The sequence below is a fragment of the Lepidochelys olivacea genome, assembly GCF_965140295.1.
Source record: "Lepidochelys olivacea isolate rLepOli2 genome assembly, chromosome: 10".
Taxonomy (NCBI): domain Eukaryota; kingdom Metazoa; phylum Chordata; order Testudines; family Cheloniidae; genus Lepidochelys; species Lepidochelys olivacea.
Window position 1 is genome coordinate 57,360,841 of NC_140420.1, and position 25,157 is coordinate 57,385,997.

Genomic DNA, 25,157 nt, shown 5'->3' on the forward strand with positions numbered 1-25,157 from the left:
GAAATAAACTGCCCAGGGAGGTTGTGGAATCGCCATCATTGGAGATTTTTAAGAGCAGGTTAGACAAATACCTGTCAGGAATGGTTTACATAATACTTAGTCCTGCCATGAGTGCAGGGGACTAGACTAGATGACCTCTTGAGGTCCCTTCCAGTCCTATGATTCTCTGTACTTTATGTAGATGCCTGGTGCACCAGAGCCAGAGAACTTTGCCTCAATTCACTGAAGGCTCAAGGCCTGTGGTTGGAACAGGAAACTTCTCTACATGTTCATGTCCTGGAGTTTTGTGTTATCTACAAGGCTTGTCACACCTTTTAAGATCACAGTGGTTCTCATACCCACCAGCAATACCCACCATGATGTATTATCTGTATAGGCAGGGGGAATCACACTCCAACATGCTTTGTCAGAAGGCAGTCAAATTCAGACAGTTTTGCATTAGGGAAAACATTTCCCCCAGGGACATTCACTTGCCTGTGGTCCACAATCACCAGGTGGATCACCTCAGCAGGACTTTCTTTTTCAATTACGATTGGTCTCTGAAGCCAGCGTCCTGTGGTCCATCTTTGTAGTTTTGGGCATCCCAAAAATTGACTTGTTTGCCACGAGAGAAAGCCAGAAATGCTGTCTGTTCTGCTCTCGAGGGGATCTCAGTCCAGGCTCCTTGACCAACACTTTTCACCTCAGCTGGGAATCAGCACTCCTGTGTGCCTTTCCTCCAATTCTGATAATCCTGCAGTTCATTCTTAAACTGCAGTTGGACCATACCAAGCTCATTCTCATTGCTCCAGTGTGGTTGCGACAATGCTGATTTTCCAAGCTCTTCACAGTATCAGTCAGACCTCCCATATCCCTTCCTCTTCACCCCAGTCTCCTGACTCAGCATCAGGGTCACATTTAGACCCAGCACTCTGCTCCCTGCATATCACAGCATGGATGCTGCATGGTTAGATGAGGAAGAGAAATGGTTACTACCTATAACTTGCTCTTTGAGATGTGATGCAGATGTGTAGTCCATGACCTGCCCTCTGTCCCCACTGCATTGGAGTCTGCACCTCTGACAATGTGAAGGAACTGAGGGGGCCAGGATGGTGCTGCCCTTATACAGCATGGGGAGGGGCTACAGCCACTAGGCATGAGCACTGCCCTTATGGGTACTGCTAGATGAAGTTCTCCAGCTCTGGTGTGTGGAGCATGCACACCCATATAGAATACAAGTCTGCATCACATTTCAAAGAACAACATTTACAGGTAGGTAATTGTTTTTTCAAGTCTACAATACAAAGTATTGAACTAAAGACGTTGACTGAATAATACTGTATGAAAATTATAATAAGTGATGGGAACAGTCTGTGTTAAGCAGTGGTCTTCTTTACCATTAATATCCTATAAGGAAAATCAGTAAAATTCATCATCCATTTTTAACAGCAACAAAGTCATGAGTCTAACATTATCAAAAATGAATCTGTAAAAAGGTAGCCAACAAGTAGTACAAAATCCAGAACATAAACAAGACAGGATTTAAAGAAAAAAGAAAAAATGCCTTCATTTTAATTTGATAAAATGGAACATTTCATGTTGGATTATTCAAGACAGTAGAGGAGACATTTGTAAAATTAGCAGTCTATTGATTTAAACCATCAATTTTACTTGTAGAGAAGTCTGGCAAGTTCAGAATGATTCATAGAAATTGTTGCCTCTTACTTGACTACTCTATAATATGGATTCTGGATTTAAGATTAATTTTCTTTAGCATAATTGTCTAGCTACCAATGCAATTAATTTTTGAGTAGTGGTGAAGTCCCATTCAAAGTGACTCTGAATATTAAAGTTTCTGTCTTTCAAACTGGTGCAAACATTGTTGGTCACATATTGTTAAAAAAACCCTGTACCTTATTCATTGGGAACTGTATCAGTCTATGATATATATGTGCCCTTGCTTTGAAACACCCGTAAAATATACCCCAAATGGCAGGACATAAATCCCATGTATAGTCCCTTCCGGATTGCTTTACCAGGGAAGGGTTGAACCTGCTAAAGCAGATTCTCTGGGCAAACTGGAGGGAAAGCATTTCATGCCACTCACTCTCTGTCTTATTCTTCCTAATGAGAAGCAGAGGTCTCTTTGATTTATCACTTTGCGATCCTATATCGACCTGGTGCCTACTTTCCTGCCTTTTTGGTGACAGCTTTATTGATGAACATTTTGAATAAAAACACGTACTTCAAAAAGGACACATGGTGTCCTGTAAAGATAGAGATAAAATGATATACTGTAGTGGGAAAAGACAGGCCTGATGATAACGAAAGAAAGAGGGAAATCGGCTTCTATAAACGTCTGTCACCATCAGTTAAGAACACAGCAATTTCCATTCACTTTTAACTTTTTGCAGAGTTTAGTAGATTCACTGCACAAGAAAATGCAAAATTATTGCTCTTGATCATCTAATTAGAAAACATTCCTGCTTGAAGAAGTGCCCAATAAATTGCCCTTGTATTGCATTTTAATTCCTTATCTAATAAAAAGCTTAATTGAAATGAATTCAGAAGTTATTAGAACCCTGTAAGTTGAAACATGCAATTTAAAAATGTACCAAATGTTTTACTTAGCTCTTCTTAATGGTTAAATAATATTGTATACAGCATAATGAGCAACTGTTAGGATATTTTTTTTCTAATTGCCTGCATCATTACTCATTGGCGAAAGAAGATAAAGCAATATCCTTTATGAGAAAGTGATTTCATCAAAAGATAGCCCCTTTCATTTAAGGGGGTGTCTAGCTTAGGAGTTTCATAGAGTCATCCTGGAATGTAGTGACTTTCAATTCTGTCTCACCGGTTCTAATATCCACCTCAAATTGGTCGTTACCCAAAATCAGTAGTAGAATCTGCTGCCGTAAAATTGCATGAATGAAATGAGGTGGTCATGCCAGTCCAGTTCTTAGTGGGTAGCTGTCCAGACATTATAAAGAGCATTTGAAATGACATTAACTGGCTTTTTAGTTATCACTCTCAGTGGAAAGGCTAAGGAAGAAACAAACATAGGGATCAAATTGTCCTCCCGCCTTGAGAGGTAGTCCCTCTGCAGCAGGGGTGAGGCATGTTATTGGAGTAATGTATGAAGTGCTGGCTTCTGGTTTTGCTGCATTTGTTCTCTCGGAGAACAGAGGAATTCAGATTCCAGGGAAAGTCACCCTGGGCTTTACCAGTCTCTGTTCAAAGTAAGAATGATGGGGCACCATCCAGCTCCCCTGGACTGCTTTGTCTGACCAGCATTCCTATTAATTATACAGTAGTTGGTGGTGAGATGATTGTGTTTTCGTGACCCCATGCACTACATAGATCATATATGCTTTGCTGCTACTATCTCAACAACTGTTAATCCAGCATCTTTCATCAACACTAAATTCACTTACCAACAAAAGGTGTATTCATTTTATTACTTTCTGACAAAGAGATAGCAGAACCATCAAGAGCTGATATTCGGATAATGAAGGGAGCCTGATTTAGCAATGCATTCATTTTATGTCCACATTTTGTTGTTTCACCTCTCCTGCATTTTTCACAAAATGAAAGAACCTACTGAATACTTGTCATGGTAGTTTTCTTGTGGTACATGTTGATGTCTTTCTTTTTTCTTTAATTTGTGTAAGAGATTTAAAAAAAACCACTTTCAAACTATTAATCTGGTGTATACAATTAACTGAAGTACCTCACTGGTGAAAGTGAAATAAGGAACATTTGAAACTCTTTTTAATGAGATAACATAAGCCAGAGACAGGTGTTTGCAGGGCACCTTCAGGGGAAAATGCAGTTCTCCAGCGAGCCAGGAACACACACAAATTTATTCTTTCCACTTGGGAAACCCCCAAACCCCCCACTCAAAATAGAGTGTTGATCAACTTGTTTCTTGAAATAGCAACATTTGAAAACAAACAAACATAAGGCCTGATCCAAAGCCCATTGAAGATAATGAAAAGACTCCCACTGACTTCTGGCCCAACTTGATTATCATACACATTGTAAGGAGAGTGATCACTTTAGATAAGCTATTACCAGCAGGAGAGTGGGGTGGGAGGAGATATTTTTTCATACTTTGTGTGTATATAAAAAGATCTTCTACATTTTCCACAGTATGCATCTGATGAAGTGAGCTGTAGCTCACAAAAGCTTATGCTCAAATAAATTGGTTAGTCTCTAAGGTGCCACAAGTACTCCTTAACATTTTTTGGTTAATTCTCACATTGTAATTTTATTGTTATGATTCAAGGTTCGTAGTTCACTTTCCACCGTAGAAGCACCAGTTTACAAAATAGTAAACTAGAAATAGTGTATTTGTCTGATACTTAATTATTTTATGGTTTACAAAATTATTCCCAATCTGCACATATCTGTGGTACTATGCTTCACTATGTAGTATTTTAATTAAAAAAGAAAAACAAATAAATGGTTAATCTTTCCATGAAAAGAAATAGTCCCACTGATGTTCATACGATTGTTGTTTTATAAACCATAAATATTTATTTCTATTTGTGCTATGTTTATAGAACCTTTATTGCCTACTGCATCTTTCAGAAATATTAATTAATGATCACCCGTGTTAATAATGAAACTATAAACCTAGAAATGGAATTTACAAGTTAATGTCATGATTGTTATAAATAATCTGTTCCTGGAAAACAAGAAGCAATGTGGCTAGGAAACATGCAGGAGGCCAAGTCATGGGAGAATCTTGATGTCTAGGAGAGAGATTCTTTGTAAGATTTTTAAAGGGCATATTGTTAAGTTCTCAATAGACAGGAAGATCATGAAGATCTCTCAGGAGGTGAACTGTAGGATGCTGTTTGGGGAAATATGTGGGAGGACTGAGCTGAAATTTGAGAAGGTTCAGTGATTCAAGTCTGAAAAGGTTTCTGAAGTTTTGGATGCATATAGAAGGGATCTGGTCTCTAGGCTTTGGAACATCGGCTGGAAATCTCACAAGATCAGGTTCACTCTCTGTTTTAGCCTAGCTGTAAACACCACATTTAAAGGTGTTTGGGGTTTGTTTGGTGTGTCAGCTTCTGCTCCTGGCTGAAACCAGGAAGTGCAGAAGTGTACATGTGTTTTTTTTTTTTTTTAAAGTTTATACATATATTAGAGGGCAAGTTCTTTGGGGCAGGGGGTTGTAGTACCTAGCAAAACAGAGCTCTGATCCTAATCTGAGTGCTTTGGACCCTACTATAATATAAATAATAATAGCTTTGAAAATGCTAAAAAGTTTTGAAAATTCAGCAACAGGTTGTCTCAGGCTAGGATTTTCAAAGCCTAAAGTTGGGGACTTAATTCCCATTTTTGCCTTTGAAAATACACCCCCCTTTTTGTTCTTATTTTTTTTATTTATATTACCCTATGGTCTTTGTCTTTGGAAAACTGTGTTAAGGAGGCTCCGCCATCAAAGCCTGCAGACTAGGAGCCCTAGTCATGGACTGGGACCTCATAGTGCTAATGCACAGGAGGAGATGAAGCCTAGGACCTGAAGGGATGTTGTGTTCAAATTCAACATATGTAGCAGAATCCTGATTTAGGGCCCATCCTGTGAGCGGCTAAACATCTCATGAGAGTTGCTAGCACTCCACTACCATTGGAACCAGTGCTATACAGGATCAGGTTCTTAAGGATAAGTTGATCCTTACTGATTAGAAGACTCTCCATTTTTTGATTAACTCTTGTGTTAGTGTAGGAAGGTATTCCCATCTAATTCAGTGGGAGGTTTGCCATTGACCTCAATAGGAGCAGGTTTTATCCCTGAATATTTTATTTTCCAGGGCTGCTAATAATGAATTCAAGTCATAAGAGGAATTGTGTATTTCATAAGAAATCACCCATTTCTCTAACTATTACCATTGAACAATTGGTTCTAGTAACAACCACATTTCTAACACAAAAGAGTTATTTCATGACAATCCATTTGTGATACCTCCACTTATACACTCACTTTATTAAATTGAAAAGGCTTTTTAGATACTTGAGGCACTTAACATTTGGCTGCTTGCCACTTTATCCACCTGAAATGTTGGTTTTTCCCCCTCTCTTAGGTGCTAAGTACTGTGTCACATGTTGTTTTTAGACGGTACCCACCTTGCCATGTTATTTAATGTAGCAGTGGTGAATTTTTGTGATAGCACTAAATGAGCACACAGCACATTTTCAGAGTATTTACCATTAATCACACAGACCTGATCCTATTAGGTCTGCCACTGGCACACAGACTCACATTGTACTACACTGTTCTATGCTGACACACACACAATCAGAATATCATTCGGCAACAAATTGCAGTTTAAACTCCAGTTTACACAGTGGAGCTTCACAGTATAGCACCTCTGGTGTAAATTTAGATTTCTCCTGACTTCCGTTGATTACTTGTAATAGATTATTGTAATAGATTATTCATCCTACACTGTTAGTATTTAACCCTGCAGACTGGAAGGCACGCTACATTTTGTAACGTTTGAATACGAAAAAGTTTGTTGTCCTGAAAGGTTTTAATGGGGAGAGTGATAGGGAGAGTTTCTATAGTCCACAGACATTAAGAAGTTACCACTGGCTTAAAAAGTTATACTGCATAACTCTGGTCAACGTGTGAGCTGTTAACCTTCACTATTCAAATTAGCAGATGGTCTGATACACACTAAACTGCGCTGTTAGAACTTACAAGCCAAATAAGTTTCATTTAATTTTTCCAATGCCAAATTATGCATATGTTAGCGGGGGAATAGTCCTGCTATTGCGGGGAACTTTCCTGGCTTCTGCACTACGCCGGTGAAGTGCGCTAGCGAAAGGATCTGAGTCCTCGCTCCCACCTCCTTTATCCAGTGGCCTCCCTGCCCTTTCTGGGGCGCTCGACCCCCAACCCTGCTCTGGTCACCTAGGATGGGGCTAGGGTGTCCCCACTCCGGGGTACTCTCTCTGCACTGGACACTTCTCTGACCCACTGACCATTACATACAAGTTAAAGCAAATGCAAGTTATTTAATCAACAATTAATTTTAAAAAGAATAAGGAAAAATGGGAAAGGTTAAGGGAAACACATCAACCCGCTCTGTGGCAGGGAACATCACAAACAGTGTCTCTGGAACGTCAGGGCAGTTCACAGTCTGTTCCTTGTAAGTCCCAGCCCTTCTTCTCAGGCCCTGGCTTTCCTGCAGGGATGCTGTGGGTTGGACACTTGCTCTGGTGGTGGCCACACGCTCTCAGGCTCTAAGTGGTAGGACCCTTCTTCCCAATGTTGCCCCCACCCTGTCGGGGTTATGATCCAAGCCTGTCCTGCAGAGCCTCTTGGCTGAGGCGTCTCCCTGTGCTGGGCCCACTGCCCAGGGTCCCCCTCGGTCTTCCCAGCTGCTCACCGCACGCAGCTCCAGACTGCTCCAGCCCCAGCTGCACCACTCTGTCTCTGCACTACTGCTGCTGCTCTGCCTCCAGCTCCCTGGGCTGCTTCTTTGTCCCCTCTGGCTCTGGTTGCTGCAGCTCTGCTCCCAGGACAGGTCTGCTCTGCAGGCTGCTTCTGTGACTCTGCTCCCAGCACTGACCTGCTTCCTGGGCTGCTTTTCTGGCCCCTCTGGCTCTGGTTGCTGCAGCTCTGCTCCCAGGGCAAGTCTGCTCTCTCTGGACTGTGCCTCTGGCTTTGAGGCTGCAGCTTTGCTCCCAGGACAGGGTCTGCTCTCTCTGGATCTGGCACAGCTCTGCTCCCCAGCTCAGCTTGGACCCCTGCTTTCTCCTTAGCTCGGCCACACTCTGTCTGTCCCAGGCAAATCCAGCTCACACGGAGGACGGGACCTCCCTGGCCTCCTGACTCCCTGATTAGCCTGCCTGCCCTGTCATTCAGGATGACCTGGAGCCTTGCCCTCTCTCCATTGTTCCTGGGGGCTGTCAGTCTCAGGGTCCTGATTCCCCATCGACCCTTTCCCCTTTTCAGTACTGGGAGCTAGCAACTAAAACACCCCCACTGAATATTGTTAATAAGGGGCAATAGTCCTCTTACACATAGCATTTATCATCAGACTAATTTTGTTCCCTTACATGGGATGCCATCATATCAGATCCTTATTTTATCAGTTATACCATTATAAGATATTTAATCATCAAATTTATAAATTTTAGCAGATTTACCTCTAACAACCCTACTACAAACAAGTTTTCATATACTGTATGAAAATGACTGGTAAAGAGGAAACTGTGTCTTTCTCACCTCTTTCATCACAGAGCTTATTCAGCAGTAGTTGCATTATCTGCTGCAACTGTTCTCTGGACAGCTGTCTCTGAAGAAGTGCTATGTGATATCAAACAAAACAGTTTTTGCCAAAACGATATTTTAAATGGCAGAAGAAAATGCATTTTAAACTTTACTTTTATTTAATATAAATACCAAAAATATATTATCAATGTGATGTCATAGTGCAAAATTGTTTCACTTATGGTATGAATATGAGTAATTAACAAATTATGCCACTTAAGCAGTGCAAGTAATCAACAGAAGTCAGGAGAAATCTAAATTTACACCAGAGGTGCTGTACTGTGAAGCTCCACTGTGTAAACTGGAGTTTAAACTGCAATTTGTTGCCGAATGATATTCTGATTGTGTGTGTGTCAGCATAGAACAGTGTAGTACAATGTGAGTCTGTGTGCCAGTGGCAGACCTAATAGGATCAGGTCTGTGTGATTAATGGTAAATATTCTGAAAATGTGCTGTGTGCTCATTTAGTGCTATCACAAAAATTCACCACTGCTATGTTCTATATTGATAACACATTTTTAATTTAATACATGGTGCTATATCAATCAGCAGCACTTGCTGCCCATTAAAAATACCTGCTCTTTTTTTTTAGTGATGTGGTAACTGACTGGGTCATGCCAAGTTTGCTTGCTGTCTGCCACCACGAAAGAGTGCTATGCAGCTCTTGGTTCTCCCTGGCAGACTTGACTTTAAATTTGCTTCCCTTCATCTTAATAAGCTCTGACACCAGCTCTAACTGTTCCCCAGATGGTCTTGCTCTAACTAGGTTCTCTTTTCTTGAAGCCATGACCTTTTCAGTCTAACAAGTCCCTTATGCATGCATGTACTGGCTCCTCCTTTTGCTGTTGCACCATGTGCTATCCATCCATGAATTTAGCCTATGGTGCATCTTTCCTGTGATAAATGTTGCATTTCTTGAGTGAAATCATGACCACATTAAAGTCAGTGGGATGTTTGCCATTCACTTCAATGTGGCTGGGGTTTCACCCTGTATTTCCAACTCCTGTCAAATATAAGTCCCCCAGTCTACTCCCCAAAGAAAGGAAGTATTCCTTCATTTTATGATTTTATACGGTTAGTCAGCAAGCAACAGGGTGTCAGTGAAGGTCCTAGTCAAGCTGGAGTATCCCTCTTAAGAAATCACAGTGAAGATGGCACTGTTGTTTGTTTGTTTTCCTGTGTCGTCCTGTGTTCTTTCCCTACAGCTCTCTCTTTGGGGCAGGACCAAACAAAATGTTTGAGTTATTCTCATACTTTATATCCATTTTAATATAAGGGTAATCAAATTGTGTCCATCTGGTGAAGATTTTTTGTGGTTTTGAAGCAATTAAGTAGGACTTAGGACATTGTTCTCTCAGTCCATAAGGCCCTTGTAATATGAAATAGATAAGCTACATTACTCTATCAATGTTACTGCCAGATTTTGAGAGGTTTATGAGAAGAATATTTTTGTATGACTCTTTTTAGTAATACAGAGCCTACATACTATAGGGATGGATGAATGGTTTAAGGAAGATAACCAGCCAGTGTACAATTTTTTTCACCTGTTCAAGTTTTCGAATGTAAACTAGTTAGGAAAAAAAAGGTTTTATAAGGTCGTATTGGAAAAGAATCCCAAATCACTCTATGGATCTGGAAATCATCAGGGTTCTCTGAACTCCAAAGCACACTCTGGTTATGCTGTTCCCTTCCTCATAAGGTCAGAGGGGACCATTGTGATCTTCTAGACCGACCTCTGGCACATTGCAGGCCACAGATCCTCACCCAGTCCTCAAATAGACTTCTGACCTCTGGCTGAGTTACTGAAGTCATCAATTCAGGGTTTAAAGACTTCAAGATACAAAGAATTCACCATTTACACTAGTTTAAACCTTCAAATGACCCATGACCCATGCTGCAGAGGAAGGCAAAAAAACCCTCAGGGTCTCAGCCAATCTGACCTGGGGGAGAAATTGTCCACAATTAAAGCTGTAGCTGCTCAGCACTCTTGCAAATCAAACCCTTTAGATCAGTGGTTCTCAACCTATTTACCATTGTGAGTCGCAATACTACCATTATGGCCCTGAGGATGTGACATGGGCCTCAGCTGAATGCTGATTGGGCCGAGGGTTGAAAGCCACTGCTATAGATGTATTACATTTGTACAACTATACAGGGATGCCCAGATGCCATGGCTGCATCATGAAGCCAAGTGCAAGGTTATAACTGCATTTTTAAATTGCTTTTATTGTTTTGATTGTCACAAATTTTTTGTAAGAGTTGGCAAATGAGTCCTACCTCCATGCTTACCCTGAACACCTGCACAATCAAAACCTTTGCCATGCCAATCTGATACTGTTCCTCTTTACATAAATATATAGAGAGAGGTCTCAGTCAAAACTGCCAGTGATTTCAGTGGGAGTTAGAATTATATGAAGACTGGAGGAGCTAATGTGTGGATAGTTAATTTTTTTCATAGGTATGAATTTTAGAGCCCTTTCTGTCCTTAGATAGGGCAAACTGCCCGGAACATCTGCAATGTCTTGCAGCACATGGATTTTTTTAACGTAATAAGTTAACAAGTAATTAACCTTACCTCTTTTTCCCTACAGAATAAAACATATCAAGAATTTTAATTAAAAAAAAGAAAGAATTAGCCAGAGTTACATTACCAGGCAGGATTTATAAGACTCACCATTAAATGTTTCACAAACTTAATTGGTTACAATTGGCACCGAACAGGAAAGGAACCTGGCATTGCTTTATACTTAGGCTAAGCAGAATTGGATTTTTAATTCTTTATAATTTTGATGGATATTGCTTTATTTTTAAGCATCTTTTCAATTTTAATTGATTTAAATTTTTCACACTTGTATGGAATTATGGGAAGGAAATAATTATTTAATGACAGTAGATGGTGAGATTCAAAAAGTTAAAGCTTTATAACTGTTGACTGTTAACATCATATGTCAAAATCAAACTCTTAAATTCTTAAGCAGCATTTTTCCTACTTTGCTATCTGTATGTTTTGATTACTATCAATGGAAGTATTTTTTCATCAGGCTGTGTGTGTACAGTGGAATAGATTTTATTGACATTTACCAGTAAAAATCTAATCCTGCCAAGCCTACACATGCTATACGAGTCCTCTGCTATCCACCCACTCCATCTCCAAACTACACAAGTATGTTTTGTCCCTAAACTTCACAATAAGTGTCCATCTGTGGATAATCCAATGCATGGAATTATGTCTCCCTTGAAAACCATTTGGCATCTTTACTATTGACATTTCAATAGGATTTACAAGATTTCATATGCTTATTCTAAAGATTTATTCCTCTTCAAAATGCACAGCAAAGCATTTTTTCTCTTCTGATTTGATGTGTGTCTGTCTGATAGCATGTGATACTATCCCACGATATTGTTCTTGTGATCCATTGTTTAATATATTCCCTCTATACTGGCAAGTGCATTAATATCTTCTGTTTCAATGTGCTTTTCCTGTTCAATGATTGTTATACCATAATGTTTTGTATCACCTGTATGTTACACAGTTTGCTGACATTATGTAATAACTCGGCATGTGTATTCTTCATGATACTCTAGACATAGACAACGTGGTGTTAGGGTTTAGTTTTGATTATTGATTAACATTAGATTACTCAGCTTAAACAGTTTAATAAACATAGGTAAACCAGCACAGAGAAGTTGATACTTCACCAGCTCTGGGGAACAGGCTTGCAGCAATTACAGCTTATATCTTTTGTCTGTGTCTGTTTCAAAGTATGTCATGTGACTGAGACCAGGGAAATAAAAGGGCATTCTCTTGCCAATACTCTTTTTATAGTTCTATTTTACTGTATTTTCAGTCTTGTCAACTTTTGCAATTTTTGTTTGTGAAGTTGGTGGTTTAAAGCACCAGCTCCTGGAGGCCATTGACTATTTGGGATTCTTAGTTGTGATTTTTTTTAAGTAAGTTTCTACCCCTTATGGTTGTGGAGAAAAGCCTGAAAATGTGAACTGGGTAAGCCCTAAAGGCACAGAAGCCAGAAGACAACCTGTGTCTTTAAAAAAAATCATGGAAATCAATGGGCATGAACATGTTGTTTACAGAACTTTACTCTTTAGTGCTACATTATTTATTTTAAATTGTTTCCTATTCTTCTCTGCATTAGAGGCAGGAGAAGCAGAATAGAATCTGCAAGCATCAGGAGAAAAGCTCTGAAACGTTGTCATTAAAAGAAGTTTTCAAAGCTGAACTTGGAAAAATGAATGTTTTTTAAGATACCTGAAGTTCAGTTTCTATTTTATATCACATTGAGCTTTTCCCCATTGATTCCTAGCCCAAACAAAAGTGTTGATGAGAATTTGAAGTCTGAGACGGTACAATCGATGCAAAGTGTTATTGAAGTGTATTATAAACTGTGCAGTGGTATTTAAGAAGCTGACAAATAGGTCACATGAAATCATCAGTAGACTGTGCCTTACTGAGGAATCTGCTAATGCTCTTTATACTCTTTCATACTTTGGCTAAAAATATTAGCACCATAACATTTCTAGATGGAGGGCAGTAGAGGTGATAGATGCAAGGTGATCAAAACACAGTAGGAGGCACATTTGGTTGGTTTCCAGACAGCCATCTTTCTACAGCTTTATTATTAACAATAATTTAATCTTTGCCAGCACTTTTTTCATTTCCGAGCTCTTGATGTGCAGATTATTTTTTTTAAAGTAACTGTATAGGAAAAATATTCAGATCATAAAGTTAAACCTTTATTAGAAGTGTTGCATATTAAAAATGATGCAACCCCAGGATCAATACAGTTTGCAAAGCAGCCGTGTACTTCAGGTGTTTGAATTAAAATGTAACAGCTGTAAATAGCATGTTGCTTATAGTCATTTTCTTTTTGTCAGTATTTTGTAATAATCCATATTTAATAGTTTGTGAACCTGAACTTTGCCTCCCAGAAATATGTGAGGAAAGAGAATATACTTGTATGGCTAAACTAAAAAAAAAATTATGTGAAATATATTATTTGGTTCAGCCAACATCCGTAGGTACAGAAATTCTTTATTTAATAACAGGTGTGTCAGAAAATAAGGAAACAAATGGACTTAAAATACTTCTCAAGAGGAAATATGTAGCTTACATTACAATAAAATGATAAAATTACAATAAAAAAATATACTATTGTGGGGCCTGATCCTGCACCATCATTGTTACTAGTTGGGCTGAGGACCTCAATGTGAGTGGGATCTGGGCCATAAACAGTGAGGGATGTTTTTGCTGGATAACACGTATTCTAAGTTATTGCTTGTGCCCTTGAGCATAGTGCTGTGTTGGGAGCAGTAAAGAGCTACGCCACCCCAGGAGGAGAACCAGGAGAAAGAATGCCTCCAGGAGTTCTCAGATGCAGGGGGGTGCATGCCTCATACCACATCCTTTTCTGGGGTGCAGCTTATTAGTCTTTGTAAACTTAAAGTAAACATTGGGTTCTGTGCATGACAGCGGAGTACTTGCCAATCCCAGCCCCTTGTGGAGGATAAGTTGTCTAAAAGAATAGTAACAGAGCAGTCTTTATCTTCCGTTGAGAGCAGGGATTACAATGATGGTTGACCGTTACATGACCTGCAAAAGTGGAGGTTTCTTTACGCCTTCTCTCGCATGTAGGTATAATCTGGCCTTAGCTAAACACTTCTATCAATGTTTTTATATTTGCTATATCACATTGTCATAAAGTTATATTTTATTAAACAAATATATAAAATTCACTGTTTACAGTGGAAGAAACCTAGTAGGCTGATATCTAACACCCACATTGCAGTTTATATAGTTTGAAACCTGTATTGTGTAGTGTGACGGGGCAAGGCCAGATGGCTTTAGAAAAACAGTGGGAGATAGATATATTAGGTCCAGGCTAAACAAATCTCTGGTACCAGAATAAGTGAAATGGCAGCTGCTCCAGGTCAATTAAGACACCTGGGGCCAATTAAGAACTTTCCAGAAGGCAGGGAGAATGCTAGGTTGATTGGGACACCAGAAGCCAATCAGGGGCTGGCTGAAACTAGTTAAAAGCCTCCCAGTTAGTCAGGTGGGTGTGCATGTCAGGAGCTGTGGGAGGAAGTTGCGCTGTTGGAGAAACTGAGTAGTACACACCATATCAGGCACAAGGAAGGAGGCCCTGAGGTAAGGGTGAAGTGGAGCTGCTGTGGGGGGGAAATAGCCCAGGGAATTGTACATGTCATGTTTCTAAAAGGTCAGCTACCATAGCTGATACTATTAGGGTCCCTGGGCTGGAGCCCGGAGTAGAGGGTGGGCTTCTCCCCCGCCCTGCCCTTTTCCCCCTGATTAATCACTGAGACTGGGAGACAACAGAGACTGTGCAAGGAAGGATAACTTCTCCTCACCTCCCTCGCTGGCTTATGATGAAAATGGCTCAGTAGACGGTGACCCTTTTCTCCAGAGAGAGAAGGGTTACGTGGAGGGTCACAGTGGGCCTCTGAGGCTAGCGAAATCCACCAGGAAACGCGGGACCCACGGAAGCAAGGACAGAGCTTTGTCACAGTAGCTATTAATTTCTTTTTAAAGGTAAACAGATTTGTTTCCACTAAAATGTTTTCTTACATGATCTTAAATAAAGCACAATAAATGGTGTGTACTCTGCTTGAAGAATATCCTTGTGCCGATCGCTCATGAATTCCTCACACATCAATTGTTTAAATGTATTTGGTGAATGTGTTTCCTGAGCCAATAGCATCTCTGGTATGGGCACTGTGTCTGTTTGTTACTGAAAAGGTACTAAGTCCTGTCCAACTGGAATACCCACTTGTTTGTGGTGTTCAGAATACTTATACTCTCCCATTTGATAACACTGAATACTGAGAACCAACAATATGGATTTATTCATTTTATTCTGCCCATAATTCCAACCCCATCTAGGAAAGAGACCTCTTTTTGATATGAGAAGCAATACAGATAAAAGTTAGTTTTGCCTCTCATCTTCTATATGTGTCAATGTATGATGCAGACCATGTGAAACTGACCTGATGTCACTAACATACCGCAACTTCCATTTGATTTAGATTTGAAAACTGGTAGGTCAAGGTTACCATTGTTTCTTAATAATAAATATGTGACTATTATTATTAATTCACTATATATAACCATAGTATATGAGTACTCTTTACATAATTCAGTTAAAACAATAATTTCTTATATGTTCCCAGCATGGAGACTTCTCCTAGAAGTAGGTTTCACCAACAAGTTTATACTTGTTCTATTTCCCCAAAGCCAAATGAGTCAGCAGCAATCACTGTCATGGGAAAAGAGAGAGATCCAGAATTTGGGCCTTGCTGTTTAACCTTGTGAGAACCAGCTGCGGAAAGTGCCCTACCCGCTCTGGCTCCTTGGTGTTCTGCTCAGGGCTTCTCTAGTCTGGGAGTAAATGTATTGCTCCAGTGTGGCCGTTGATCTAATGCTATACTAGATCAGACCAGGGTCCATCAAGTCCAGTACCCTGTCTGCAACAGTGGCCAAAACCAAATGCTTCAGAGGAAGGTCTATGAATTCTTGCAGCTTTGCATTGAGCAGAGGTTGTCATTGAGCTGTGTACTGTGATGCCCAGGTCCCTGTCTTGGGTTTATACAGTTACTTTAGAACCCAGTAAGGTATAAAGGTAGTTCAATGTTTTCACTCAAGGATGCAATAGGATCTTATTGTTCTATTTTATATATCTCCCTAAATGGTAGATAACCTCATTCTACATTTAAACTATAGTAGACTCAGGGTGGACTCTTTGGGGTAGAGATTGTCTCTTTTCTATGTATATGTACCATGCCTAGCACAATGAGACTCCAGTTTTGTTTGGGCCTTTAGGCACAAGTCATAGCAATAAAATGATTGTACTAGGTGTTGGGCATACATAAGAGGTAGGTCCTTCCCCAAAGAGCTTACAATCTAAATAGACTAGGCAGAAAAAATGAATTAGTAGTATTATCCTCCCTTATGGATAGGGAACAATGGTGTTTGCAGATACTTGTCACCCCAAGCACTTCTATAGAACAGAATTTTGCAGATGTTTGGCAAAATGTGTATTCTGTAAAGGAAAATTAAAGATTTGCCAAAGGCTGCATTAAGAATAATTGGAATATTTGGCGAACCAAGGTATTTTCTGGTTCATAAATTGTAGGGGTGGTGGTAGTTCTACATAGTGTAGTTGTTGTGATAATCTGTATCCACTTCAGTGCTTTACTGTGTCCAAACCACTAAATAAAGATTCACGTGGATGTGGAGGAAGTTCAGGAAACCACTTCCCCGTTATCCATGTGTATTCAATGTACCCGTCTGGCTGGCTGAAACAAAATCACAACATGATATTCCATGAAAAATGAGTTTTCTATTGTAGCTTTGTATTTTTCTCTTCCTGCAGAATAAAATTCACATATTCAAATACGAGTCAGGTTTTTTAGGCTGTTTTTTTTTTGCACAAGTATTGATATAATCTGTAATATTTTTTGTTCCAGCAATATTGCCTGATTCCATGAAGTCAGGGAACATACAACAGCATAATCCAGTTACATGAATTTGTTTGTGTACACTTTTAACAGTCTGAGAGCTAGTATGTAAAGGTGATTTCTTGTGATCAGCATTTGTGTGTATGTGTTTTTTTCTCCCCCCTGACAGCATTGCGGAGTCGATCAGGACGGTCCATCATCAATGGAAACTGGGCAATTGATCGACCTGGGAGATATGAAGGAGGAGGGACTACATTCACATATAAACGCCCAAATGAAATCTCAAGCACTGCAGGGGAGTCCTTTTTAGCAGACGGTCCGACAGATGAGATCTTGGACGTCTATGTAAGTTTGTCAAATTCAGATTAACCTTCCTAGTGGAAAACAGGAGTTCTGGTTTTTGTTCACACACGGCATTAAAAACACAAGCAATAACAATAGATAAATGCCAGCATTCCATTTAATCCGTAAAGGTAACAGTGTTTTAGATATTACAATATCCTTTGCTGTTACTTCTGTATTGCCCCAGATCACAGGAAAACTAAACAGTAACAGATATCTGTTACCACCTGAGTTTACTGACCCAGTAAAACCAATTTTACTTGTTGAGTAAAATCGGAGGCAAAGCATACAGTATTCTTTATTTCATGAGAGCTGGATTTCCACCAGACACTTTTCTACTGAAGTTAATTTGGCTTGGTTTAGTTTTATAGTTACCCGAATCAAATGTCTGAAGCAGGTCAAGACCTCTGATGGATTCAAGCCTTCTTGGTTCTGTATTTTTTAAATAAATATAAATAAAAGCAACAGTATGTACAAAATGAAGCATTCCTGGGCAGTTTTAATGGCAAACTTCATTAGGAAATCCTGAACAGTAGACACTCCACAAAGCAATCACAAAACCAAGTTGCAGTGAAATCCTGGCTCCATTGAAGTCAATGGCAAAAGTATTCAAAGATTCAGTGTATTTCTGGTATTGTTCAACACTGAAATAAAAATGCAATTGTGGATTATTATAGCATACTATGAAATAAATTGTGCATATAGGCATGCTCATACACACACACACAAATATAAAATAAAATATATTGTCTGAAAGACCACATGTAGTGTAGGTACACAGTCTGATTTGATGATATTGGTTGTTTTAATTGGCCAGGGTTTGGTCGTCATTAAACTCAACGAGTGATGACCCATGATAGAAAAATTAGTGCAGTATATTTTTATAGAAAGTGCACTGGCTCCTACAAATGGAAAAGTTACAAATGGCAAAATGATTAAAAAGTAACAATAATTATTTATTGTATTGCTTTAACAGGGCACAGCATGGGAGATAGGGATGATTTTTCATTTGTTGTGATGTAAAATTTGGATGTAAAGATAAATGGATTCTGATTGCCCAGAATGCATATTACTAAAAAAAATATTATGAGCACTTATGTTAAGAATATTGGATGGTGTGAGCTGAGATGCTGTGATGTTTTTATTGCCAAGAAATTGATGCCTAATGTATGATGATTGCATTACCCAGAGAAAAGGCAAAGGAGCCATGCATGACTTATGCGGGTGTTCCCAAATAAGTATCATCAAAAACTTTAGAGTACCTTAAATTAATCATAATAAAATGTATTTTGATTTTTATAGCTCTTATATCTCACGGTTTGTTTGTGTCACTACTATGTATTGATTTAATCTTTGCCTGTTTATCTCCCTTCGTTTTTCTCTTCAAGACATCTTATTTGCCAGAAAGAAAACAGTAAGATTGCCGTGGGTTTGGGCACAGCTTAGTGACTTGAACTGTGGGTTATTGCTGTGGACTGGCCCCCTGGTTTGGCATTCTCTCTCCTTCATCATGCTCTCTGTAGGATGTCAGGACCACAGGAGGCTCATCTGGGCTGGCTGATAGATCAGCATTTTCCCTTTCACTGCACTGTGGGTTTGTTGAAAAGCCATCTGTGCTGGTTTGTCTTAAAATGGAGATTGGAGAGTTAGATAAAGGAAAATCATAGGAGCTTTGTTAATAGCATAATCACCCTGGCACAGGTCCTGACTTTCTAGTTACAGAGAGATAGCTAATATTAACATAAACTAGTTTCCAATTCCTCAACTCCTTGAAATGTACAGTCCTTGTCTTACCATTTCTGAATCTTCCACTTTTCCTTAGCGCTGAACCCTGGAAGCTTTAAGAATCAGGAACCATAGGAGAGCTTTCCTCGGAACTACCCAAACCGTAAGGTCCTGATCTGAAGAGCACCCTCAGCTCCCACTGAAGTCAATAGGACTTGAGAGTGCTCAGCACCTTGCAGGACTGGGCACGAAGAGAGTGCATTTTAAAATTGTAGCGAGAGGTCGGAAGGTCAGCCCTTGTAGAAATCATTACAGGCAGTGCATTTTCATATGATTCCAGAAAGTGGGTGCTCTCATTGGGGTGGAGCTCAGAGGAAAAAGCTGTTGTTTGCCAGAGGAAACGCTTTTCAAAGTCAAAGGGATGGACCCTAACTCAGAATAACTCTGTAGACTTCTGTGGATTCCAGAATGGCTTTCGGACTGCAAAACAAACCTAGTGCCACAAGTTTGTTGCTGGTGGGTCATGGGGGTGTAGAATGGATTTTCTCTTGGTTGTAACCCTTGCTTTGGCAGAACCAAGGAACTTTTCATGTTCAAGAGGCAGTGTCTGGCTGATAAGAAACCCAGGTATAAGGCACTAACAGCAATCTGTAGTGATGATTTTTTTAAAGACTTTTTTTGAATTAAACTCACTGAGGCTTCTGCCAGAACAATCCAACACCCCTGCATCCATGTGATCAGCCGCATTATTAAAGTAACCAAGGCCAGATTATTAGAATCAACAGTACATGGTGTCTATAACTGATAATGCAAGCACCTCTATTCCCACTCCACCAGCATAATGTAGGGCTGCTAGGGGATTCAAATGGTTTTCCAGGAGACGTAAGTACCTTGCAAGGGCTTTATCATGAAACTCCTAGGTTGGTAAGCACTTATTCACACACCCTCCCATTGATTTCAATGGGATACTCATGTGAGTGCTTGCTAATGTGCCTAAGGCTTGTACAGTTGGGCTCTAAAACCTCTACCCTTTGTTGCTGTCTTTCTTAAAGCAGGTACGCTCAAGGTTCCCAGTGCTAGATAAAAATATTAAAACAAACAAACAAACAAAAAACATACCAACCCTTTTGTCCAACAGTAGAAGAAACGAGGGATCTTTTCTGCATGTTTGGCTATGTGTGGAATGTTCAGTCCAACTGGCTGAAAATGTATTTGGCAGTTGTCGGGAACACAATTCTATATCAGTGATACAGTCACCACAATAAGAAAAGGAGAACTTGTGGCACCTTAGAGACTAACCAGTTTATTTGAGCATAAGCTTTCGTGAGCTACGGCTCACTTCCTCACGAAAACTTATGCTCAAATAAATTGGTTAGTCTCTAAGGTGCCACAAGTACTCCTTTTCTTTTTGCGAATACAGACTAACACGGCTGCTACTCTGAAACCAGTCACCACAATGTGTATGTGGACCTCTGTTATCTATTTACTTGAGCAGTGTTAAACGACTGCTATATAAATTGAATAGACATACAATTGTTGTTAGCTATTTTTGCTTGCTGCTTTATAAATACTGTGGTGAGTGATATGTGCAGAGCTGCAAGGCTATAAAAGGAAGCAACTTGGTATATGAGGTAACACAGATGGGTTAATAACATAAGAATGGCCATAGTGGGACAGAGCAAAATTTTGTCTAGCCCAGTGTCCTGTCTTCCAACAGTGCTCAGTGTCACATGTCCAGAATGAACAGAACAGAGCAATTATCAAATGATAATACATAAGTGCTGTTTATGTGTTCTCAACTCAAGTAGAACTGTCAATCATTTGAGGAGAGAGCTAGCGGGGTTTGGAACATTTGGATTTGGACCCTTCCCTTTCTTTCTTCTCTTTCTTGTTTACCTTTTCTCAATTATCTGTCAGGTCAGTTATTTCAGACCCAACCCATTTGTCGTATGAACCTCTCTCGCCACCTAGTGTTCATTGAAAGACTCTTAACGACACTTCTGAATTTTCACATTGTGCACCTGTACCAAGAAGACACATATGATTTAGTTCTTCACAGTGAGGATTTTGAGTAACAGCTGTTCCCTCCTATTACAATTTAGTGCAATTTGCAAGCGTAGAAACTCATCTTTTCCTTTCTTGTCTTAGCCTTTCAGGAACAAATTGTTTATTTTCATATTTCACTGACATGTACCAAACAAATCTTTGTCTTTTCTAATAGTAGCAATCATCATGCTATTGATTGGTTTAAATGCATATTTCTGTTAAACAGTAGTAACCTAATAGGTGGTTTAAGTGAAAGGGTGATTATTTTGAATCAGATAACATTTATTTGGCTGTTTTTCCTCATAGATGATACATCAGCAACCTAACCCAGGTATACATTATGAGTATATAATTCCAGAAGCCAACGTCATTAGCCCTCAGTTGCCTCCTCACAGAAGACCAGGTAAATCATCATTGCATTAAGCATATTCTGTAACATTATGGGCCAGTAGTAATATTCTGGCCTCACTGAAGTCAATGGAAGTTTTGTCATTGACTTCATGGGGCCAGGATTTCACCCCCAATGTTCAGCTGGTGTAAAGCAGTGTAACTCCATGGACTTCAATGGAGTTACTCTGATTTGCTCCAGCCTAGGATCTGGTTCTTTATTTTTATTTTGAAGGTAATTTTGTCTTTAACGTGTCACATGGGATAAGAACACACTGTGACTTTTCCTTGATCAGTTACTGTTATGAGCTGAATTGCTGTGCCTGTATTTCAGAAATTAAAATACTTTTTCTTTCTTTTTGGAGTTTGATGTTTTGAAACAACCTTTCTCAGCTTCTCTCTCTCAATCCTGTGGAAATTTCTAAGCCCCCAAAGCTAAAATTTTTCTAGACAGAATGTATTTTAAATTCTATAGCACGGAGGTGTGTTAAATGTAACAGTAATTCTGAAAAAAAGAAAAAAAAGAAAATTGGCAGGCAAGTTTGGTACTATTTCTCATGTTTTTGATTCTCCTTGTCAGATTTGTATTGGCTCTATAGTCTGTTTCTTAATGAGGAGCAGCTGGAATTTGACATTAAGAGGCACCGAATATGGAGCATGATGAAAAAACAAATCCTTGGGAAACTGGATTGACATTAGGTGCAATAATTATGCTAGAAAATGCCTGGTGAATTTCCACTTTTGTGTGTGTGTTTGCTGGCTGAGAATTGGGTGCCTCATTGAAAAGCAGCAAAGTCTTTGTCTGCAGAACAACCCAGCAAGTCTGTATATGGAGATAAAAGCTACTTCCAAGCTTGACAACTTTGTAGACCATTGTTTCAACTACTAATTAGTGAATGCATTAGCTAATATTTGAAAGAGATGATCACTCTTTTAATTTGCTCTTGTTGCCTGTCCCCAGGGGAGCCATTCAATGGTCAGTTAGAACTGACAGATGGTACAGATCACGAAGATGAGAATTTGCGTAGGGAGACAGACACTCACACTGGACAGTCAACAGGGACCTTTCCTGTTATTCAGCCAGGAAGGTTTCCTTCTCATCAGCCAGACAACCAGGTCCCTGCTGTGCAGCCACCACGACGAAACCGAGAGCACAACTGGAAACAGGTTGGAACAACTGAGTGTACCACTTCGTGTGGGAAAGGTAAATGCTTTACAGTGTATGCACAGTATTTATATTACACACCAGAGGATTCCAGGCCAGGAGAAGAAAAACATGGGGGAAAGAGCATGTTAGAAAACCCAGCAAATCCCTGTAGACATTAGACATATGTTTGAGCCACTGCTTTCTGTTGTTTCTCACTAAGTGAAAGACAGACAAATCTGTAGCACAAAGTGGGTTCCAAATATATGTCAATAAAAATAATTCTAAAATAAAATAAACAGGCCATGGTGCACATAGTTTATAAACAGGCTTGGCAGAGTCCAATTTTTTTTCATTTCAACAGATAATATTAATGTTTATTTTAAGCATTTTTTATCAATTACAATTTTCATAGTTTTGCAAAATTATGGGCTTTAAGAATTTTTTATATTTTTATCCATTTACATTTTCACAGCTGTGGGAATTTTTTGAGGGGGTCAATCCATAGAGGGGGTCAGTCCATAATTATTTAATGACAGCAATATTCAAAAAGGTAAAGCTTTATAACCATTAAAACAAAAATTGTCGACACACATCAAAATATACAAAATATCCTTAAACTCTAATAAGTTCTCAAGCAGAATTTTTCTTACTGTCCCTATCTGTAAATTTAAATGATTATTGATGGAAATATTTTTCATTGGTTTGTGTGTATGGTGCAATCGACGTTTACTGACATTTACTGGTAAAGATGTAATTCTTTCAAGCCTAGTTAAAAAGCAGAATATGGCATCCATTTCTGAAATGAGAAATATTGCAGTCTTTTATGGCTGAGGACAGTTGCCTCAAGTTGCTTTTCTAATGTTTCCCTGATACACTATCATTATCCTCAGCATTCTTTGGTTTCCTTTCCCCATTTGTTTAAATCCTCCATTTTCATTGATACTTTTTGCACCTCTGTCAATATCTTCCTCCTATTTGCCTGGATTGCACCTTTACTGGCAGTGATTCCTCCAGTGCTGTTCAGCTCAGAGCTCCATTTGCCAGTTAGATGCCCTTACAATATGTGGTGTGAATTACAAGCTTTTTTAGGGGTTCGACCCCTTTAATTAACCTTTTGCGTGATGGGACATAGCTTTTTGCGGCACAAAAGCTGGTTGAACTAGCCAATTGTAGGAACAAAGGTACTGATGCTTTTGACAAACATCAGTGGTATATTCTCCAGAACCAGTGTGCAGGACCTGAATACTCGAGCAGAAGATGGTAGTAGAGTGTGTAGTTTCTAGAGATTTATGATGTCCAAACACAATTTTTTTTAATGGTTACAGCCTCTCTTGCTGAAGCAGCTGAGTACCCTTTTCCTATTTGAAAATCAACAAATTATATTAAAATATAACCCAAATTGGGGTACTCTAATAAATACTGTCCTTTTTGGAATAAAACCCAAGAGGACATAATAAAAACAATCAAAATAGGATATAATCTAAACCAAGTGAAAGTGTCTTTCACCATGCTCTGACGCCTGCTCTAGCAGACCTCTGACGGGAGTAAATTCTACTGGTGGGGAAGCTCACCTGAGAAGTCGTGGCACCAGGCACACTTAACTCCAGGTATTGTCAACACATACCTCCTGGCTGATCTTACTTTAAAATGGAGGGGCTCTCTCAGAGAGCTGGGCCAGTGAGGTGTATGACAGGACTACTGGTATAGCTAACAAAACACAGCTCTACGCGTTCCATATAACTTGTTAAGCTGCTGGGAAAATTGTGGTTCTGTTGAGCTAGAATAAAGGAAAATTTAACTCTGGACATAGAGGAAAGGTAATATCTTTGTGGCAGTCAGCATATTCCTGAGGTGAGGGAAAGCAATTAAAGGTGGTGATGTAAAGGGAGTTGATAGCGTATTCTGTTACTGGGAATACTGAACTGTTAGAGAGATGTGACTGCTCTGCAAACCTATTTCCTCTGGGGAAAAATTGTAGTTAATTTTCTTTAGGGCTCTCTCCTTGCTTCAAGATATGAAACTGAGCTAGTGCATGAAATCTTAATGCTGTGCTGATCCTTATGCACATCATCATCATAATGAATTCAAATTATATCTCTGACAGGAGAGCTGGTAGTTAAGCACACTACATGGATGTTCTCTTTTTTTATTGTTATTCCCTGCTAGTCCAAGACAATGAATTGGGAAATCTGCCCTACTTGCGGAAATTATGTCAGAAATGTTACAGTACTAAAATCAGGACTCTTGTGAGTCTGACACGTTGTGGGGGAGGGCAGTGAACGTAAACCAGAATTATTTTGCTTGGCCCTGGGAAATGGCTTTTAGATTAGGGTATGTGGACAGGATCCTCAGCTACTGTAAATAGACATAAACTCTCTTTCAATCAGTGAGGATCACCAGCTGAGGATTGGGACCATCATATTTTCAGAAGGTGGAAGCTGAAGTTTCTGTGCAAAGGAATTGTGCATTTGAGTACTCAGATCAAGAAATTCTGCATCAAATGCAGGTGCACACATCTGTAAGGGTTTTGAGGGGTTTCAGTCATTTTATAGGAAGAATGTTGGAAACTTTCCTTTGTAATCCCTATGATCAGAATTTTGCTGTTTTTAAATATCTGGCAGTCAGTGGGAAGCAGCTATAAAATCTGAATGCCGATTTAACAGCAGAACACTAGAACAATATAATATCACAGGAAAGCTTTCAGCATGTTATGGAACTGAGACTTACACCCTGAAATTAGAG

General features: G+C 39.4%; 1 protein-coding gene across 2 annotated transcripts in view; it reads left to right on the forward strand.

Annotated features, from left to right (window-relative positions):
* THSD4 (thrombospondin type 1 domain containing 4) overlaps positions 1-25,157 on the forward strand; it is a 238,583-nt gene that overhangs the window by 148,142 nt on the left and 65,284 nt on the right. For both annotated transcript variants that reach the window (XM_084642341.1, XM_084642342.1), the window contains exons 3-5: positions 16,938-17,113; positions 21,188-21,284; positions 22,230-22,472. In XM_084642341.1, coding sequence (XP_084498467.1) covers positions 16,938-17,113; positions 21,188-21,284; positions 22,230-22,472 — 516 coding nt within the window. The remainder of the gene's footprint in view (positions 1-16,937; positions 17,114-21,187; positions 21,285-22,229; positions 22,473-25,157) is intronic.